At 54.5% G+C, this 17,326-nt stretch overlaps 5 protein-coding genes across 5 annotated transcripts; 1 reads left to right on the forward strand and 4 right to left on the reverse strand.

Annotated features, from left to right (window-relative positions):
- Positions 1-485: 485 nt before the first annotated feature.
- On the reverse strand, positions 486-1,696 carry BDY24DRAFT_380119 (uncharacterized protein). The gene is made up of 2 exons (XM_076639134.1): positions 1,575-1,696; positions 486-1,498 (listed from the first exon to the last, which is right to left on the reverse strand). Exons 1-2 carry the CDS (start codon positions 1,626-1,628, stop codon positions 968-970), a joined length of 585 nt encoding a protein of 194 aa, XP_076499734.1. The 5' UTR covers positions 1,629-1,696; the 3' UTR covers positions 486-967.
- Positions 1,697-2,357: 661 nt separating this feature from the next.
- BDY24DRAFT_380125 (bZIP transcription factor) lies at positions 2,358-5,177 on the reverse strand. The gene is made up of 5 exons (XM_076639135.1): positions 5,001-5,177; positions 4,615-4,879; positions 2,950-4,463; positions 2,640-2,779; positions 2,358-2,543 (listed from the first exon to the last, which is right to left on the reverse strand). The coding sequence occupies exons 1-5, from the start codon at positions 5,045-5,047 to the stop codon at positions 2,500-2,502; spliced, it is 2,010 nt and encodes a 669-aa protein (XP_076499735.1). The 5' UTR covers positions 5,048-5,177; the 3' UTR covers positions 2,358-2,499.
- A 1,817-nt stretch (positions 5,178-6,994) lies between these two features.
- BDY24DRAFT_237501 (uncharacterized protein) lies at positions 6,995-11,748 on the forward strand. The gene is made up of 16 exons (XM_076636690.1): positions 6,995-7,273; positions 7,356-7,488; positions 7,600-7,693; positions 7,784-8,348; positions 8,450-8,541; positions 8,636-8,656; positions 8,751-8,809; positions 8,928-9,129; positions 9,202-9,423; positions 9,538-9,702; positions 9,772-9,810; positions 9,894-10,377; positions 10,473-11,018; positions 11,121-11,239; positions 11,306-11,364; positions 11,436-11,748. The coding sequence occupies exons 1-16, from the start codon at positions 7,197-7,199 to the stop codon at positions 11,583-11,585; spliced, it is 3,027 nt and encodes a 1,008-aa protein (XP_076499736.1). The 5' UTR covers positions 6,995-7,196; the 3' UTR covers positions 11,586-11,748.
- An 803-nt stretch (positions 11,749-12,551) lies between these two features.
- On the reverse strand, positions 12,552-14,176 carry BDY24DRAFT_237443 (aminotransferase). The gene is made up of 8 exons (XM_076636689.1): positions 14,087-14,176; positions 13,958-13,982; positions 13,716-13,879; positions 13,527-13,632; positions 13,285-13,429; positions 12,980-13,204; positions 12,883-12,901; positions 12,552-12,809 (listed from the first exon to the last, which is right to left on the reverse strand). The coding sequence occupies exons 1-8, from the start codon at positions 14,101-14,103 to the stop codon at positions 12,650-12,652; spliced, it is 861 nt and encodes a 286-aa protein (XP_076499737.1). The 5' UTR covers positions 14,104-14,176; the 3' UTR covers positions 12,552-12,649.
- Positions 14,177-15,452: 1,276 nt separating this feature from the next.
- On the reverse strand, positions 15,453-17,241 carry BDY24DRAFT_380171 (uncharacterized protein). The gene is made up of 9 exons (XM_076639136.1): positions 17,093-17,241; positions 16,930-16,983; positions 16,811-16,844; positions 16,673-16,722; positions 16,483-16,601; positions 16,278-16,398; positions 16,100-16,194; positions 15,681-16,015; positions 15,453-15,621 (listed from the first exon to the last, which is right to left on the reverse strand). Exons 1-8 carry the CDS (start codon positions 17,171-17,173, stop codon positions 15,841-15,843), a joined length of 729 nt encoding a protein of 242 aa, XP_076499738.1. The 5' UTR covers positions 17,174-17,241; the 3' UTR covers positions 15,453-15,621; positions 15,681-15,840.
- Between the last annotated feature and the right edge of the window lie 85 nt (positions 17,242-17,326).

Below are 17,326 nucleotides of genomic sequence, written 5' to 3' on the forward strand. Positions count from 1 at the left end.
GCTCTTTGCTCGTTCCTCGTCACTGCTGCTCCTCACAGTGCTCGAGGAGGAAATGGTTCGTTCAGCTCACGTCTTCGTCTTTTCGCCTCTCCTTTTCCTCCTTCACCTTCATGTTCTCGTGCTGACCTTCAACCCTCCTCCTTCCCTTCCTCTTATCTTTCCTCCTCCTCTCTCACCTCTCCCTCAGCCCTCGCCACCTACAACAGCCCCCTCGCTCGAGACGGGTCCGTCTTCGTCGTCGCTCGTCAGGAGGAACCAGCTACGACCGAGGAGGTTTCTCCTGTCGAGGAGACTCCCGAGGCAACTGAGACCGAGGAGGAATCTGCTGAGCCTGAGACGGATCTTGATACTGCAGTCGTTGAGGAGGAGGAGGAGGAGGAGAGTGGAACGGACGACGCGACGTGAGTGCTTCGTTTCCCTTTGTTTCGTCTTTAGACCGAGCAAACCTCTGACAGCTCTCCTCTTCCTTTCACTTTCCAGCGTTGAGCCTGTCGAGACCGAAGCTGTCGAGGTCGAAGTCACTGAAGAGACTGAGGAGGAGACTGAGGTTGCCGACGAGGAGACGTGAGTTCCTCCTCCTTTCTCTTTCGAAGCGCGCGAGAGGCTGACCTTCGTCCATCTTCTCTCTTTTCCTTTTGTTTCCGAAGTACTGCTGCGATTGAGACTGGAACCGCTGAAGTCGAGGAGGTTCCTGAGGAGGAGACTGAGGTCGCCGACGAGGAGACGTGAGTTCCTCCTTCTTTTCTCTTTCGAACGGAGGGAGAGGCTGAACCTCTTCCATCGTCGTTCTTTTTCTTTTATTACCGAAGTGCTGCTAACACCGAGACTGAAACCGCTGAAGTCGAGGAGGTTCTTGAGGAGATTGAGGTTGTCGACGAAGAGACGTGAGCTCTTCTTTGTTTTTGGTTGCCCAACTGGAACAAAGACTGACGTCGCTTGCGCCTTCCCTTCCTTTCTTCCTCCAGCTCTACTCCAACCGAGACCGGAACAATCGACGCTGACGCTCCCGAGGAGACTGAATCGGACGAGACGTGAGCGTGCTCTCCTTCTTCCTTTCTCTCGACGCGACCGACGCTGAACCATTTCTCTTCCCTCCCCTCTTCCCCTCTTCTCTATCAGTTTCGAAACAACCGAGACAGAATCTACTATCGAAGTCGCCGAAGAGACTGGAATTGAATCGGAGACGTGAGTACCTTTCCTCTTCCGAGTCAAAGAAGAGACGTTTGCTGATTCCCTCTCCTCCCTCCTTCGTCTTCCTTGTCTCTTTCAGCGGCGCCCCAACCGAGACTGCGACTGCTGAACTCCCCGAGGAAACTTCTGATGAGCTTGAGACGTGAGTACTTTGAGCCTGCGAGAAGGAAGAACGAGGGACGGAAAGCTGATCGACTCTCTTCTTTTGAAGCGTCGCTTCCACCGAGGCTTCTACCACTGAGGCTGCCCAGGAACCCGAAGCCACCTCTACGGAAGCTGCTGAGTCGACCGAGACGGAAGCCGAAACGTGAATTCTATCTCTCTCATCTTCCTCTTCCCGCTCGAAGCTGACCCTCTTTCCTTCCCTCTCGACTTCGAAACAGCATCGCCATCATCGCCACCGCTACTCCCATCGTCGCTACCTCTGCCCGGAGCATCAAGATCTTCTCGATCGGAGCCTTCACCACCAAAGCTTCCACCCCCTTGCCCTCTTCGGTCAAAGCCAGTGAGCTCGGCGTCGTCTCTTCTTCTGCTGTCCCTCTTCCTCTTTCTTTGCTGACTCCCTCTTCCTTCCTTCGCCTCTTTCTTTCGCCGACAGCTACCTCCATCAAAGTCGTGTCTTCCCTCGTCAGCAAGCCATCTTCCCTCGCAGCTGCTTCTTCTTCCTCGGCCGCCAAATCGTCTGGAACGACCGCTGCTGCCACCGGAGGAAATGCGAACGCAGCCGCTTCAGCTTCAGGTTCTCGACCTTCTGCTTCTAGGGCTGCTTCTTCGGCTGGACAATCTGCTGCTTTCGGTTTGGGGGGAGCCGGAGGAGTTTGGGTCGCCGCGCTGGCGTTGGGAGGAGGGCTCGTTCTCTTCGTTTAGTTTCCCCCTTCTTTCCCCCCCTTCGTTATTTCTATCGTTTCCTCATCTAGCTTGGTAGTCCCTCTTTCCTAGCCTAGCCTTCTCTCCTTCTCGACACCTCCGCTCCTTCCCTTCATTACCTTCCTTTTTGGTTTGCTCCCACGACGACGATGGACTTTCTCCTCTGCTCTCTTCAAGATCGAAACGAAGAGAAGACAGAACAGGCCAAGGCGAATTTTCTCGAAGAAGATAAGTCAGTAAAGTTTGAGCGATCATGCCAGACGCCTTCTGGCCGTCGTCTCTCGTTCCCGACAAGGCAGCGTCGAGAAAACAACATCTAGAGTACGGCTTCTAAAAGCAAAAAAGCAGGAGGGGCTACAGGCAGTATGGTACCGAGTCGATTTCAGACTGCTACATATCGAGGCCGAATGTCCGTGAGAGAGAGAGAGAGAAGCACAAAAATCAAGAGCTCGAAGCCTGTTCGAGCGCGTCGATCTTGGCTTGGACTGGGAAGAACAAACGAAGGAATGAAAAAGAGGAACGAGTGTCAGCACGCTGACGGAGGAGAGAGGAAGGGAAAGGAAAATAGCAGAAAGACTCACGTTCTTTGACCAGATCTATAGACCGAACGAGCCTACTCCGAGTCTCCGTGATCAACCCGTCCCGCCCGGCGATCCTCTCCTCGAGCGTCGTGATGTACTCCTTCCTCCTCTCACGGAATCGTCGAGCTCCGAGTTTGTTCCTGCGAAAGAGACCCACACAAAGAAAAAAAATGAAGTCAGCGATCCGTCGGGTCGTCGAAAAATAGACGCGACGTCGCCGCTTCCTCGGTCAACTCGACCCTCCTCTCCGAGGGAGCAGCGAGCGAAAACCGCTCAGTCCTGGGGTGAAGTTTTGATAGAGTAGACGTACCTGAGCTGCTTCTTCGCCTTCGCACTCAACTGCTGATACGCTTCCTTCCCGATCCCCCAGCAGTCCTCTCTCCCAGAGAAATCAGGAATGGCGGGTCCACCGGAGTGGTGGTCTTCTCCAGAGAATCGGCTGGCTCCTCCCTCGCCGTAGGAATCGAAGTCTTCCGGTAGCGGAGGGAGGGAGAGGAAGTCGGATGGCGAGGAGGAGGAGGGAGAGAGTTTGACTCGTTTGAGAGGAAGAGGAGGGGAAGAGGAGAGTTGACGGCGGGCGGCGGTGGAAGAAGGTTCAGAGACGCGTCGTTTGGTTGAGGAGGAGGAGGTTGACTTGGGTAGAGTACTAGTAGCGGAATGTTTCGTTGTTGGTTTGGATTTGGGTTTGGAGGTGGTAGAGGTGTTGGATGGACGTCGACCTTCGTGATAGGAGGAGGTGGTGGAAGAGGAGGAAGAAGGGGAGTCGCTCGCGTCGTTGTCGTCGTCTGAGCGAGGATCCTCCTCGTCCTCCTGCGAGTTCTCGTCCTCTTCCTCGTCTTCTTGATATTTGACCGGAGCGTTCCGACTTCTCCTTCTACTGCTGCTCCTCGTCCCAACCTCCTCTCCTCCAGACTTGAACCCAGGGATTTCGAACGACCCGTCGTCCTCGTCCTCCACCTTCGCCTCGACCACCGCCGAACCTCTCCCTCCTGCCTTCCTACCGTCCTCCTCCAACGACCTCAAGTCGACGCAGAGGGGATGACCAGTAGCGGCGACTTGTCGAATCCCGGCACCGAAGGTTGAGGAGGCGGCCGAAGAATCGGAGGAGTAGGTGAGGGAGGCATCGTCGTTGGTGAGGGCGGGAGGGATCGAGGAGGGAGGAGGGTTGTAGGATCGAGAAGTAGAGGTAGAGGCGAGGTTGTTTTGGGTGAGGTTGAGTGGAGGATTGGAGCTAGGGTAGTTTCGGTACTGCTGTTGGGGTTGACCGTATTGCGGATTGTTCGAGGAGGGTTGCTGGAGGTTGAAAGAGGGTTGCTGAAGAGGGATTTGTTGGTAAGAGAGTTGTTGTTGAAGTTGGTAGAAGGCTCGAGTTTGTTGCTGTTGGAGTTGAAGCTGCTGTTGTGCGAAGGAGGAGGACGGGTCGAGATCTGGTTGGTGGGAGGACTGTTGAGGTTGCTGATGAGAAGGGAGAGGTTGCTGGTAGTAAGGAGAGGTGGGGAGGGAGGTGTCGAAGTTGAAAGCTGGGGACGCTGCCGACGAGTTGAAGTACCATTGTTGCATCTTTTTGAGAGTGAGTCGATGATGGGTGTTGAGAGAAGAAGCGGTGGAAGGTAAAGTGGCAAGACAGAGAGAAGGCAAAAATAAGGCGGCCGAGGGAGGGGAAGAAGGAGAGGTTAGCCAAGCGAGCGAGACGGTTACAACCCGTTCTCTGCGAAACTGCGAGAGATGGAGGGAGAAACTGAGACGAACATTTGTTGGCGACTCGAGAGGGTATCCAGTAGCTCCAGGGGAGAAGAAGAAGGGAGTGATCTGAGCGGCGTCGAGCTGAAGAAAGATCAAAAGGAGGTGGAGGGCGAGAGAGTCAGCGTCGCCGGAACCGATCTCATGTCACTTCTCTGACCATCAACTCCTGTTCCCAATCTTTGTAAGATGAAGAGAAGGGATCGAGAAAAGCCTGAGAACGGAAAAAGCTCACCTTCAGAGATTGTTGAGCGTTGGCCGAGGAGTGAGGGAACGGGAATCCTTCAACTGAACAAAAGTGACAGGGCGAGGAAGCGTCAGAAAGCTCGAGACGAGGAAGGTCGGAAGGTCGAGGTTGAGCTTCAAACAAAACTGGCTCGTCTCTTGTCGCTCCCAAGGGGACTTGAAACCGCTGCTGCTGCTGCTGCTGTCTGCTGAGCCAAGGATGCCCAGGAGATAGATTACTTATCAATCGCAACTCACAGGAAGACGAAGAAGATCTTGAAAGAGAGAGAAGACAACCGAGAGACCGGTCAGCTTTGCGTCTCGTCTCAATCTTCTCGTTCATAACCTCCTCTCGATTTAGCCTGCGAAAGGCGATGGACGAAAGTTCGAACTCACTGCTGAGTTGACGATCCCGTCGATGTTGTTGAGCCGTTGTTGTTCATGCTGAAATTGGGGATCGAGAAAGGAACGAGACGAGGGAGGATCCGAAGGAGGGCAGAGAGAAGATGTTGGAGGTTTGGAGGTAAAAAGGGAATCGGCAAGGCCTTCCAAGCTCCAAGCTTCGGACGGTCAGGGAATGGTCAGCATCAAACACGGAGCAAACACGGACAGGGCGAGAGCGAGAAGGAGACGGGAGCGAGGTCGGCGTCCGAGGGGTTTTCGTCTGGACGCTGAGGCGCTTCCTGAGGGCAGGTTTTTGACTTCGGAGAAAGCGGGACTGTAGCAGAAAGGCAGACGAGCAGGCGATCAGCGAATCAAGTTGACGAAAAATTTGCTACAGGGGAGCGAGCGAGGCGAGCAAACGTCCCAATCCTGCCGATTTGGCTCGGCCTTCCCTCGCAACCCGCACCCTTCCAACCTTCAATTGCCCTCCTCCACAAAGCCCCCTTGCCCCCAGATCTCCCTCTCGGAACCACCTGAGGGAGGAAGGAGCAAAGCAGGTGGAGGGGAAGAGGTAGCGAAGAGCGAGATGACGGACGAAGAAAAAGATCCGGGCGCCTATTAGCTTTCGTTTCCTTCGACGCGTCGCATCGAGAGCCAACGAAAGCGCTGCCTCGTCTCTTCCTTGTCGCTGAAAATCTTCGAACGAAAGGCAAGTTCGAAGCTTGGAATACACTCCCCTCATGTCCATAGGAGCTCGGGGAGGCAGGTTCCGACACTCGAATCTCGCCCTTTCTCGTCGCTCGCTCCTCCGACTCTGGAAACGCTTCTCTAGCATACCCACTGCCCGTTCTCGTCTACACTTGAAAGCCTTCAGAGCATTTTGGGGGTCCCTGCAGTCAAGCTGGAGGTCGAAGCTCTCCTAAAGACCCAGCTCGACCTCGCTCTTCTTTTCCCCTCCCACCTCCGACCTCCTCCACTGCCTCTTCTTCTTTCTGCGCCATACCAATTAAGCTCTGAAGGAAATAAAATAACTGACGTAACAGTCATGCCAGAATCTCTTCCTCCTCCCTCAGTGTCGTCGTCCTCGCGGCCGAGAGAGGAGAGACGAGACGCGTCCAGTCGGCGCCAGTCGGAACGAAGTGCAACGACGAGGGAGAGCGAGAGGGTGATTGACTGTTAAAGTTCCAATCAGCATGATTGAGAAAGAATTGGGCTGGATCGGGAGTTCGGAGGGGTTCTGTAGCAGGAAAGGAAAAGGGAGAGCGGGAGGGCGAGGTCAGCGAGAGTTCGGACGACAACGAAGAGGGAAGAGGAATGCGATCAGGCACAGAAAGAAACGCAGAATCAACTCTGAACTGCGCCTGTGCTCTGTACCAGAGCTTGAAGCTCGTGGTAGACCCAGAAAGAGCTCTGTGACGAAGGGAAGGAAAGAATTGACTGACTCGACTCTCGAGCTCACCATCTCTCCTTTCCTCTGCAGTGTCTTTTTGTGAGCTCTCGAGACGAAGCAAGAGTGCCTTCTTCCGAAACCCAGGCTCGAGTTGGTTGACCGTCTGGAGTACGTCGAGAAGAGGTGGGAGGGAGCAGAGGGGAAGATATGGACTCACCCCGCGTGAGCTCGAGATCGTCGCTCCAAGTTGGAAAGCTCCTGACTTCCTCGAAGCTCTGCTCCAGATGGAGACGAGGATACCTTCGAGGTAAAGTGGGATCTGAGGAGGTCAGGAAGGGAAGAGAACGTCAGATCAGGTCGAAGGGGGTGCGAAAAGGAGCGAGATGGTTGAGGAGGAGGAGAAGGAGGAGAGGAGCGATGAGCTCGACGAGAGGAAGCGTTTCGGAAGAGCGAAACGACTGCCATCTCGAAGAGCTGCACGTGCGAGTACTCCCCCCTACTGTAATGTAGATCTATGCAGAATTTTTCGACTTGCGAGACGGTGACGGTTTGGGGAGAAGGAAGGAACTCAAGGGTCGAAGCTTCGAAAGCTCACCAAACACGCCTTCCTTCCTCTCGACTCAAACCATCACCAGCACCTTTTGCGACCCTCTTCTTTGGAGCTCTAGGTCCCTCTACATCGCACATACTCCATCCCCAGCCAACCAAACTCTTTAGATTTCAGCAAACCGCCTCTCTCGTTCGTCGAAAGAGCAAAGCTCGCTACCACCTCCCTCCCTCCTCCCTCTTCGTCTTAAGCTCGAATTCCTTTCCTGTCTATGGCCAAACCAACGCTCACCGTCTATAAGACTCACGACGGGACATCTTCCACGCTTTCTAGACTTCATTTCGATTCGTGAGTCCTCGCGTGAGCTCCATACTCGACCTGCCTTCGTTCGGGCGAGCTGACCCACACCTCCTCCTTCCTTGTTCTACAGACTCCTGGATCTGAATCTAGCCTGCGGAAGAGCTCTTCGTATACCGTCAGATGCTGTGATCGCTTTCTTCTCGAACGGGGATCAGATCAGGGAGGAGAACGTCGTGGAAGTAGGGAGAGAAGACAAGAACGAGGTCAGTTGAGCTCATCCTGTTCTTCCTGCCTGTTGTTGAGCTCGGTTTGAGCTCGTTTCTGTCCGAGATCGAGCTCACTATTAGGGTCTCTCTTGGTCGATGGTCCCACAGGTCTACGTCTTTAGTCGAGAAATCCTTCAATCCGACCCTCAAACCGTCATCAACTCACTCCTTCTCCAACCCTCCCTTCCGGCACCTTCACAACGTAAGCCCTCCGTTCTCCTTCTCTCTCTCCTCTCCTCTCAGCCCTATTATTTGCTCACCTCCCCATCCACCCATACTTTTCTTCCTCCAGACCCCACTCTGTCCTCTCTCTCTTCGCTCCTCCCCTCCCTTCCTCCGCTCCTCCAATCGCTCCGAACCCAGCATCGGTCCCTCTCCCTCGCGACCCTCAACCTCACCCACCACCTCTCCGTCCTCTCCTCCACCTACTCCACAGCCCTCGTACCCTTTGCCGTTGCCGAGCTGGAGAAGGAGAGGAAGCTGTTGGACGAGTACGAGGTCTGGATGTGGGTCGTCGGCAGGGTCAAGGTGCTGGAGAAGATCGTCGGGAGTGGGAAGAAAGGAGCAGATAAAGAGAGTAGCGGTGGGACGAGTGAGAGGACGTTAGGGAGTTACATCTCGAGGGAAAAGATGGGACTGGTCAAGGAGAAGGCGGAGGGAGCGTTTGGTGGGTTCCGAGGGGAGGTTGCTCGACTCGTCTCGCGCCCTTGTGTCGTCTCGTCCCTCGTAAAGCTGAGCTTCGATTATTTGTCTCGGGTTACAGTCGAACTGGAGGCTCGATTTCAAGACGTCAAATCAACGGTGGAGGGTCTTCAAGCTGGTTCGGAGGAGGTGTCGTCCGTCGTCGCTGGATTCACGTGAGTCGTCCTCGCGCCTCTCTGCTTGGCTTGTGAAGGGAAGACTGGAGAGAAGAAGGACACGGCCGCTGATGAGACTTGCTCTGGGACGGTTTATGCAGCTGCGAAGAAGCTGAGGAATGTGGGAGGGTTGCGGAGAGGGCTTTGGAGCGAGCGAAGGAGATTGAGAGGATCAGCGCTGAGGGTGGATCTGGTGAGTTTATCGTCGATACTGAGAGCTGTGGAGAGGGAGCAGGATCATTGGAGGAGAGCTGAACTGACGCTGCTGTGCATTTCTGGGGTTTCAGTCGAGGAGGATGGGTTCCGAGGTACGCGTCGTTTTCGTATCGACATCCCACCTCGTTCGAGCTCGTCTTTCCGTTCACTCACATCGCCTCTTCTCGTTCACTTCTCCGTCATCAGAAATGAGAGACCTCGACCTCCTCATCCGTCAAAAGATCGAGCTCCTCGTTGAGATCAAGGTTCGTTTCCGTCCTCCTCTTGTCTCGACTCGTCGCGTCTCTTTCTTTTCGCCCGTTTTTGACATATCCCACCAACCGTCCCCTAACTCTCTCCCCTCTTTGTATATTTTCACGCCAGAACGCCTTCTCCTTCCACCTCATCACCACCCTGCACCGAATCTCGGACCTCCAATCCACCATCGCCCACCTCCCTCCGATCCTCTCCAACCTCGAAGCGGACCTTCGTTCCCCACCAGGCTTCAACCACATCTTCCGCTTCAGCATTATGCCTCATGCCTACGGTCGATTACTCATCGAGGGGGTCAGGAGGAGGGAATTCGGTACGTACTGTCTCACCCTTCCCTCTTCGTCTCGACGCGTCTGACCTCGGCTCGTTTCGCTTCGTTCAACAGTGGCATTCTACCTCTCCCGCTCCAGCAGCTTAGCCGAAACTCTCGCCAAGATGATCTCCTCGGAACGGAAACGAAGACTGGCTTACAAGCAGGACATCGAGGCTTCCCAGCTTCCGTTCTCGATGGGGTCGGCGATGGACGGGACGCCTCCTACGACGGAGGTCAACAACGTGGGAGGAGTGTCGGAGGAGGCGTTTGGGTTGGAGAGGAAGGATGTGGAGGGTGGGTCCTGGTTTCGTCCTTTCGAGAAGGGGAGGGGAAGGGGGAGAGAAGAGGAGACGAGACGAGACGACAGAGCTGACTTGGAGTCTTGTTTTTCGCTTCACTTCGAATCAGAGTACCTGGATCTGCTGGCTGCACTCGAGAAGGACCCGGAGCTGCTGGAACTGGTTGGGGAGGGTGGGTGGAACCCTGTTACGGAGTTGAGGACGACGTTGATGAAGTACGTCGAGAAGCTGGATCGGTTGGTTCCTGATTTCGACAAGATGGCTGAGAAGACGCGTGAGTTCTTCATCGTTCTTTCTCGAATACCTCTCCTCGACTTACTCATGTCCATTCCTCCTCGCTCAGTTATGTCTGGATCTCGTCTCGCTCGATCTCGGAGAACCTGTGAGTGTCCGATCTCGTCTCGTCGAGCTCTCTTCCTCTCGTGCTGACCTTTCTTTCTCGTTTGGTCTGCCTTCTCCTCGCAGCAACCGTTGATCTCGTCGCTCTCCAAGCAGCTCAAGATCGAACCCACACCCTCGAACAAGAGTCCATCATCCAGAAGTCCACCATCCGAGACCTCCAAACCACCATCGGTCAGCTCCAATCCAACCTCTCCAACCTCACCTCAACCCTTGACACCTCTCACACCCGCGCTCACCACCTGGAAGCCGAACTCGCCTCTCTCCGCTCTCAACGCGTCTCCGAACTCGAAACCCTCGACCGGATCAAGTCCACCTCGGAAACCCAGGTCGCGGACCTGTCGAAGGAGAGGTCGACGCTTCTTCGAGAGCTGGGGCTCAGCAGGATGAAGGTGCAGGACCTGGACGTCCAGCTGGCTGGGTCGAGAGCCCAGGTCAGGACGACGAACGCTGCGTTGGTGGAGGCGAGGAAGGAGCAGGAGAGGGTGATGAACGAGCAGGTGGAGGAGGCGAACAGGTTGTTGAGGGATCATTTGGCGGAAGCTGATGGGTGAGTCCTTTTTTCCTCTCTCGCCCTCTTTTCTTATTTGAACTCACTTCTGTCTCTTCTCTCTTCCCCTTTCGCCGTTCCCGCTACGCTACCAGGGATCGAGCCGTCCTCGAACATCAAATCGCCGATTCTCAAGCCAACTTCGACAAGCTCAAGGTCGACTCGGAAACCTCCCTCAAAGCCATCAAGGACAAGTCCACTCGAGAGCTCGACGGAGTCAAAGCCGAACTCAAACTCCAAAAGGCTCAGCTGAGGGAAGCTCAGTCACAACGGAACATCGCCGTCGAGGAAACAGGGAAGGTCTCGTCGACTGCTGCCGTTCGAGAACAGGATCTCGAGACGATGTTCCTCGAAGCCGTTCAGGTCGCCAAGTCGTTCAAGGAGGTCGACGAGAGGTTGCTGGAGACAGTTCGGTCTTCGTCGTTGGGATCGTCGCTTTCGCTGGGATCGTCTCTCTTGAACCCTCCTCCTCCTCCCGCTCCCTCGGATTCGTCGACAACGGTCGCTGTCGGATCGAGTCCTCAAGAGAGGGCTGCGAGGCAGACGTTGGGAGCTCTGGCTGGATACGATCTGAGGGCGTTCGAGGATATGGTTCTCAAGACGTTCAGGCTCGTGAAGAAGTGGCAGCAGAAGTACTCAGAGTGAGTTTCGTTGAAACGGACGCGTCGTTCGTCTTCCTTTCGTTTCTTCGATCTGATCGCTGACATTCCTTCTCTTCTTTTGCTCATCTTTTTTTCTCGTAGACATCGAGACAAGGCTCGAGACAAGATCGCCGTTTCGCACTTCTCGCCAGGAGACGTCGCTCTTTTCCTTCCGACTCGAAACTTCACCGCTGCTCTGAGACCTTGGGCTGCTTTCAACGGTGAGCAGATTTCTCTCGACTCTTCGTTCGTCTTCCTATCTGACCAAGTTTTTGCTTTCATCCTAGTCAACTTCCCTCACTACTTCCTTCAGACGTCGCAGGAGCTAGCCGACCATCTCCTCACCGTTCGTTCTTCCGTACCTCCTCTCTCGAGACTTTGCCCGATGCTGACTCCTCCTCGTCGTTATGGTTACAGAGAGAGTACTATCTTGCTCGAGTCGCTTCCATCACGGAGAGGACGGTCGATCCCAAGGTTCTTTCTTTGTTTTCTTCTCGAACGACGAGTTCTCGACTAACCTGTCTCCTTTCCCTTCCTCCTCTCTCAGAGCCTCAACTCCTCAACTAACGTCGGTCTCCCCGTCGGATCCACCTACTTCATCGTCGAAACCGACGCCTTCTCCCCAACTCCCATCAAACCTCGGTCTCGTCGAACGTCTTCGATGACCACCTCAGGATCCTCTCCCGTCCCTCGCTCGTCGATGGGAAGAAGAACCGCCTCGTCAATCCTTCCAGGAACTCCGGAGTCGCCTCTCGTCTCTCCAGTCGTCATTTCGCGAACTCCCGGACGACGAGAAACTCCTGGATCGGTCGGAATTCCGGTGCCTATCGAAGGAGAGGGAGGAGGATACTTCTCTTCGTCGGATCCAGACGCGTCCTCTTCCCTCCCTCCCAATGGGAATGGGATCGGTTCTTCTTCTTCATCACCCACCCATCATCCTCTCTCGCACGTCCTACCTCTCAACAACAACACCAGCCTCACCCACGAACCAACCACCACCTCTCCTCCTCCTCAGATCGATTCCCCGACCTCTCCCTCCTCCCTCCCTGAACCCCCCTCGCATCTCTCCCCACCAGCATCCGCTCCCATTTCCCTCCCGACCTCTCGACGTCCCTCAACCTCCCACCACTCCGACAACCACTCCAACTCCCATTCCTCATCCCAACCCATCCCCTTTACTCGATCTCATCGTCCCTCCTCAGTCGCCTCCTCCAACTCTTCCCATCCTGGAAGTCTCCTCCCAGGAAGCTTCAGAGGACTAGGCTTCCAATCGAAAGCTCCCGCTACGATCGCTTCGAGTTCGGTAGATGTGGTGGCTTCGGCGTTGATGATGGCGATGGAGGGAGGGTCGGGAGGAGGTGCTGACGCGGAAACGACGCTCAGGAGGAAACCGTCGAGTGGTTTGGGAAGGGGAGGGGACGGGAACGGACCTTGATCTTTAATGGAAGGGACTCTTCTCTTTGCTTGCTTACGATACTTACGAACTGAACGATCGATCTATCTCACTTCTCTCTTGGTCGGCTCGGAGAAGAATGAAGGAGTTCATCTCGACGCGTCGCATCCTTGCTGGAACGACTCGCTCGAAAGAAAACGTATCTCATGCACAAAACTTAGGGAACTGGCCTCTACTACTAGCAAACAACCGACCACCCCTTTGGTTCAGCGATGGTTCCCCATTGAATCCCTGAGATCCTGGCGAGGAGAGCAGCTGCGATGAGACCGAAGCCTGTTTCAGCGTAGTTGGGAATGATGATATCTTCGATCTCTCCGGAGTCAGTAGGGATGCCGATTCTGGAAAGAAGGAAGAGGAGGGAAGGACGAAGTGAGTTCGAGCGACGCGGCGCAGAAGTGCAGATAAACTCACCTTCCGATCGGCGAGATCACTGCCAAAACGTTAAACGTGTATATGAGTGTCAAAGAGGGTTGGAACTTCTGAGAAGGGCTGAGAGAGAGAGACTCACAGACAGCCGTTCCGCAACCAAACGCCTCCTTCAGCCTCCCTTTGTCGGACCATCGCTTTAAGTCCTGAAGCGTGAACTGCCTCTCCTGAACGGCAAAGTTGCTGGTAGGAATTCCGTCCACTACGAGCTCTCCTGCGATATGACCTCGAGTGAGGAGAAGGAGAGAGTCTCGAGTCACTCCAGGGAGGATTTCGCCGTTGAGGGGAGCAGTGATGAGTTGAGAAACTTTCGGAAAGTAACAGAGACGGGAGCAAAGGTCAGCCATGAGCACGATGAGAGAAGAGAACTTTTGAGATCTTGCTCACCTCCTTCCTTGGACTCAACAACGATCATGAAGTTCGACCCGCCGTTTTTCGTGACGACGTCGCCCAAGCACCAAAGATTCTGATCGTATCCGAGTTCTTTCGCCTTTTGCTGCGGTTTAAATGTGGGTGCATAGTTTCCGGCGAGCTGAGAAGAGAGTGAACGGAGGACGAGGTGAAGCAGAGGAACGATAAGAAGGGGGTGAGTCTCGTTTTGCGAGCAACGAACCAACGATGGGGCTCACTTTGTAGCAACCAGTTCCACCCGGCCAAGCTCTGACGGAGTCCTTTGTAGCAAGGATGGAGAGCCCGGTGTTACCAAAGTTGAAGTAAGATCCGACAGGAGAGAGGCTGCCGAAGACGAAAATGTCGCGACGCGTCGAAAAATGAGCGAAGGGTAGAGACGAGCGGACGAAAGTGAGGGTTTGACTGACAAGACGAAAAGAGTGCAGCTCTCATCGACTCCCATCCCCAAGGTCGGCCGGGTTCCGATCATGGTCGGACGGATGTAGAGAGTTCCGGGAGGAGGAGGGATGAAGGCCTCATCGATCTTGACGAGAGTCTTGAGGAGAGAGACGAGAGCGTCGTGGTTGAATTGCTGTGACATGGAAGTATGTAAATCAGCATCTTTTCCGTTTTTTTGAAGCAGCCAGCGTCGGAGAAGAGGGGAACTCACAGGCAGGCCAATTCGTTCGGCGGACCTGTACGACGCGTCGAATTGAATTAGGACGCTCAGCTTAGCTCAGGTGAGGTTGCAAGTAGCTACTCATACGGCTCTGAGAGATTTCCAATGTGGGTTACTCACGAGTTCATTCTGGCCATGTTCTTGTTGGGACGGAGATTCGAGGTTCACCTCCTTCGGTTTTGTACGCTTTCATTCCTGTTGGAGAGGAAGAGAAACTGTCAGTCGCTCAGTTCAATCCAAAATCGTTGAAAAGAAGATGAATGCGAACCTTCGAAGAGAGAAGCACCGTAGTGAAGGACTGCAGCGGCAGGCGAAATCGAGAGCGGCGCGTAAGGCGAGATTTTAGGAGCGCCCCAACCCTTTCCTGGGACGTGATGGATCGTCAACATGTCTGAGAAGGATGGAAGGTGTCAGTACAGACCTGCCAAACCAATCACAGTACTTTCTCTTTGAGAGGAGGAGGCAAAGAGCGGAGAAGAACGTACGATCGCCCTGCGTTAGAGAACACGTTGGTCCGGTCCGGCAACGGGTTCGAATGGGAGAGCTGGCACTAGAGTTATGTAAACTCACAAACGAAGTTCCAAAGGGAGCTGAGAACAACGGCGAAGTTGTAGGCGTAGGAGTCAGCTCAATGATGAGCTTCGAGGGCTGAGAAGAGAGAAAACCAAACGAGGAAACATCAGCGCTCGTTCGAAAGTGTCCCTTCAAAGTTGACAGAGAAGCAAACTAACCTCGATATCAGTCAAAGCAGGGGAGTTAACGACGGTCATGTTCGAGAAGCTTCTGGAGAGATTGGACTTGAGGTCTTGTCGTGGTTTGGGCGAGAGAAACTGGGGGGGGGGAATTCGTTCGAGTCGAACGCGAGTCGAGATGACTCGCCTCAAGCCGGACCTTGACCTTCGGTGATTCAAGAAGACCGAAGCGAAAGACTACGGAGCGTCCTCGGCAACTAGAAAAACTCCCCATACTGCCCTGTTCGAGAAGGAGAATGCGACTACTTTGCGACGAGACCGCGACGAGTCAACGTCTTTTCTCGTTTGCCTCGTTTCGCTTTCATTTCTGGAGGAAGATCATACGAAGACTCCTTGAATTAGTACCGAATTCAGAGAAAGCTAATGTAGGAAGCGGAAACATATACGCAGCAACGCGAAAAGGAGTCGAAAAAAAAAACGAAAGTCCATGATCTCCTCCTCCTTCTCCTCCCACTTTCAAGCCCCATCACTTCACCTATTCGCGTACACAGGAGGCAACTCCTCCGCCACAGGTCCAGCATCCTGATGAACAACGATCGGAGCAGGCTGCTCCTCGCCTGGCGAAGCGGCCGTATCCTCATCGAACCTCGACGACGCGCCTCGGTACGAGACTGCCCTCCCTCCTCCAACCCAACCTGAAGTCGAGCTTGAACCCGACACAACTCCTGCTGAGTCACCAGGGCTTCCAGTCGTTCGACGTCTTTGAGCTTCGGAAGCCTTGGTTTCTCGGGAGGAGGTGGTTGCTGGAGGAGGGGAGGTCGAGGGAGAGAAGTACGAGTGACCTTGGGTGCTGCCGGAGGGAGAGGTGGGACTGTTGGGAAGAGGAGGAGAGGTGGAAGCGGAGTTGGGACCTTGAGGGAGGGATTCGAAGAAGGGGACGGCAGCGACGGAGGGAGAGGTGTACTGAGAGGAGGGGAAGGTCAACTCTAGAAGTCGGTTCAAAAGTAGAGCGATAGACTCACAGTGAAGGGTTCAACGGGACCTGGGCCATCATCGACGAGATCCTTCTTCCTCTTGCCGCTGAGAAGATGAGACCGAAGAAACAGAGTCAGATCCGATCTGCGACGCGTGATGGCCATGTCCGAAGGGAAGCAGATTTGAGAAAGCGTGCCTCGGAAGAACTCACCTCTCGCTCTTTCCAACCCCAGCACCAGCGCCAATCGCACCATACGCTCCATCTTCGTTCAAAGACTCTGCTGCTCTTCTCTTCTTCTTCTTCCTTCGAAGGAAGACGAGAAGTCCGACGGCGAGAGCGGTGAGAGCGATGGCTCCTCCAGCAGCAGCTCCAGCGATGACTCTGAAAGAAGAGAGTGGAGAAAAAAATGGACGTTGGTTAGGACGAGAAAGCAAGGGAAGAGAGATGGGAGGAAGAGGTACTCACCCGATGGGAGGGGAGGAGGACGAGTCGGCGCCGGTCGTGACGTTCTGCGTGACCGTAGCGGTTGCGGTGAGCAGGAGCGAGATCGTGTGAAGGAGCTAAAGAGGGCAGAAAAGGAAGGAAGAGAAGGGAGTGAGCAAGAGCGGAAGACGAGGACATGAACGAGGAAAGGGCGACGCACGAGGGTAACGGAGACTTCTCCATTGATCGTGATAGGAAGCGTTTCAGTGCTGACACTGAGGCTGACGATGGTGGTGGGTGTGGTAACCAGAATCGGAGTGATGGTAGTTGTGGGTTGATCTCTGAAATAAACGAACAGCGGGCGAGGAATGAGTTTGCGAACCAACGACTTCGACGACGCGACGAGACGGAGAAGGAGAGCTCACCCTTGTTCGTTCTCGCAGTTGGTTTTGTACTGAGTCTCCGTAGGGAAGGAAGAATTCACAGGAGCAGCGGGTCCGTCGAGAGTGGCGATGTCTGTGAACGTCGAGACGACGGTGCGAGTCTTGAAGAGAAGGAAGAAAGAGAGAGGCGTCAGGGGGTCACGAAGAAAGAAATCGAGAGGGGAAAGCTCACCGTGACGACAGGGAAGCTCCAGGTGCTGCACGAGGAGTCCTCAGTCGTAGCTGTGAGATGGAAACGGGTTGAAGATCAGAACAAGAACGAACGAGGCGATGCAAAGAAAGAGAAATGAGGAGAGAGTAGCTAGCTCACCTGAAAATTCAGGTTCTCCACCTCCTTGGCAGCTCTGGGAAAGAGTCAAGAGGAAGGAGCTTTGGGATCAGAGGGAGGAAGGAGGGAAGGTTGATGAGAGCTGGATCGGAGGGACGAACCGAGGTCAAGACGAAGGAACTGGGCTCGACGACAGTCTCGGTCTCTTCTCTGAGCTGTGAGGGAGGAAGGAAGAGAAAGAGAGAGAGTCCATCAGCGAAGAGGTGGAGGAGAGAAAAGGAACAAGGTAGCGAGGAAGCGGGATCAAAATAGAGGAGAGCTCACCGAGGTCGATAGTTGAGCGGTGGGAGTGTAGATGGTCTCCCCATAGAGGGTAGCGGTGGGTTCCGTGACGCACTGAGACATTGAAAGGCGAGAGTTGAAGCTGGAGAGGTCGAGGGATGGATGCGGTTGGAGGAAGAACAGAGAAAGAGAAGAGGGAACGAAGAAAGTGCAGTGCCATTCATTGAGTTTTGTTCTCCGACGAGCTCGGAAGAGGAGCAAAGAGCTAAATTCTCC

This window comes from Mrakia frigida (genome assembly GCF_051309035.1).
Source record: "Mrakia frigida strain ATCC 22029 unplaced genomic scaffold BDY24scaffold_5, whole genome shotgun sequence".
Taxonomy (NCBI): Eukaryota; Fungi; Basidiomycota; class Tremellomycetes; order Cystofilobasidiales; family Mrakiaceae; genus Mrakia; species Mrakia frigida.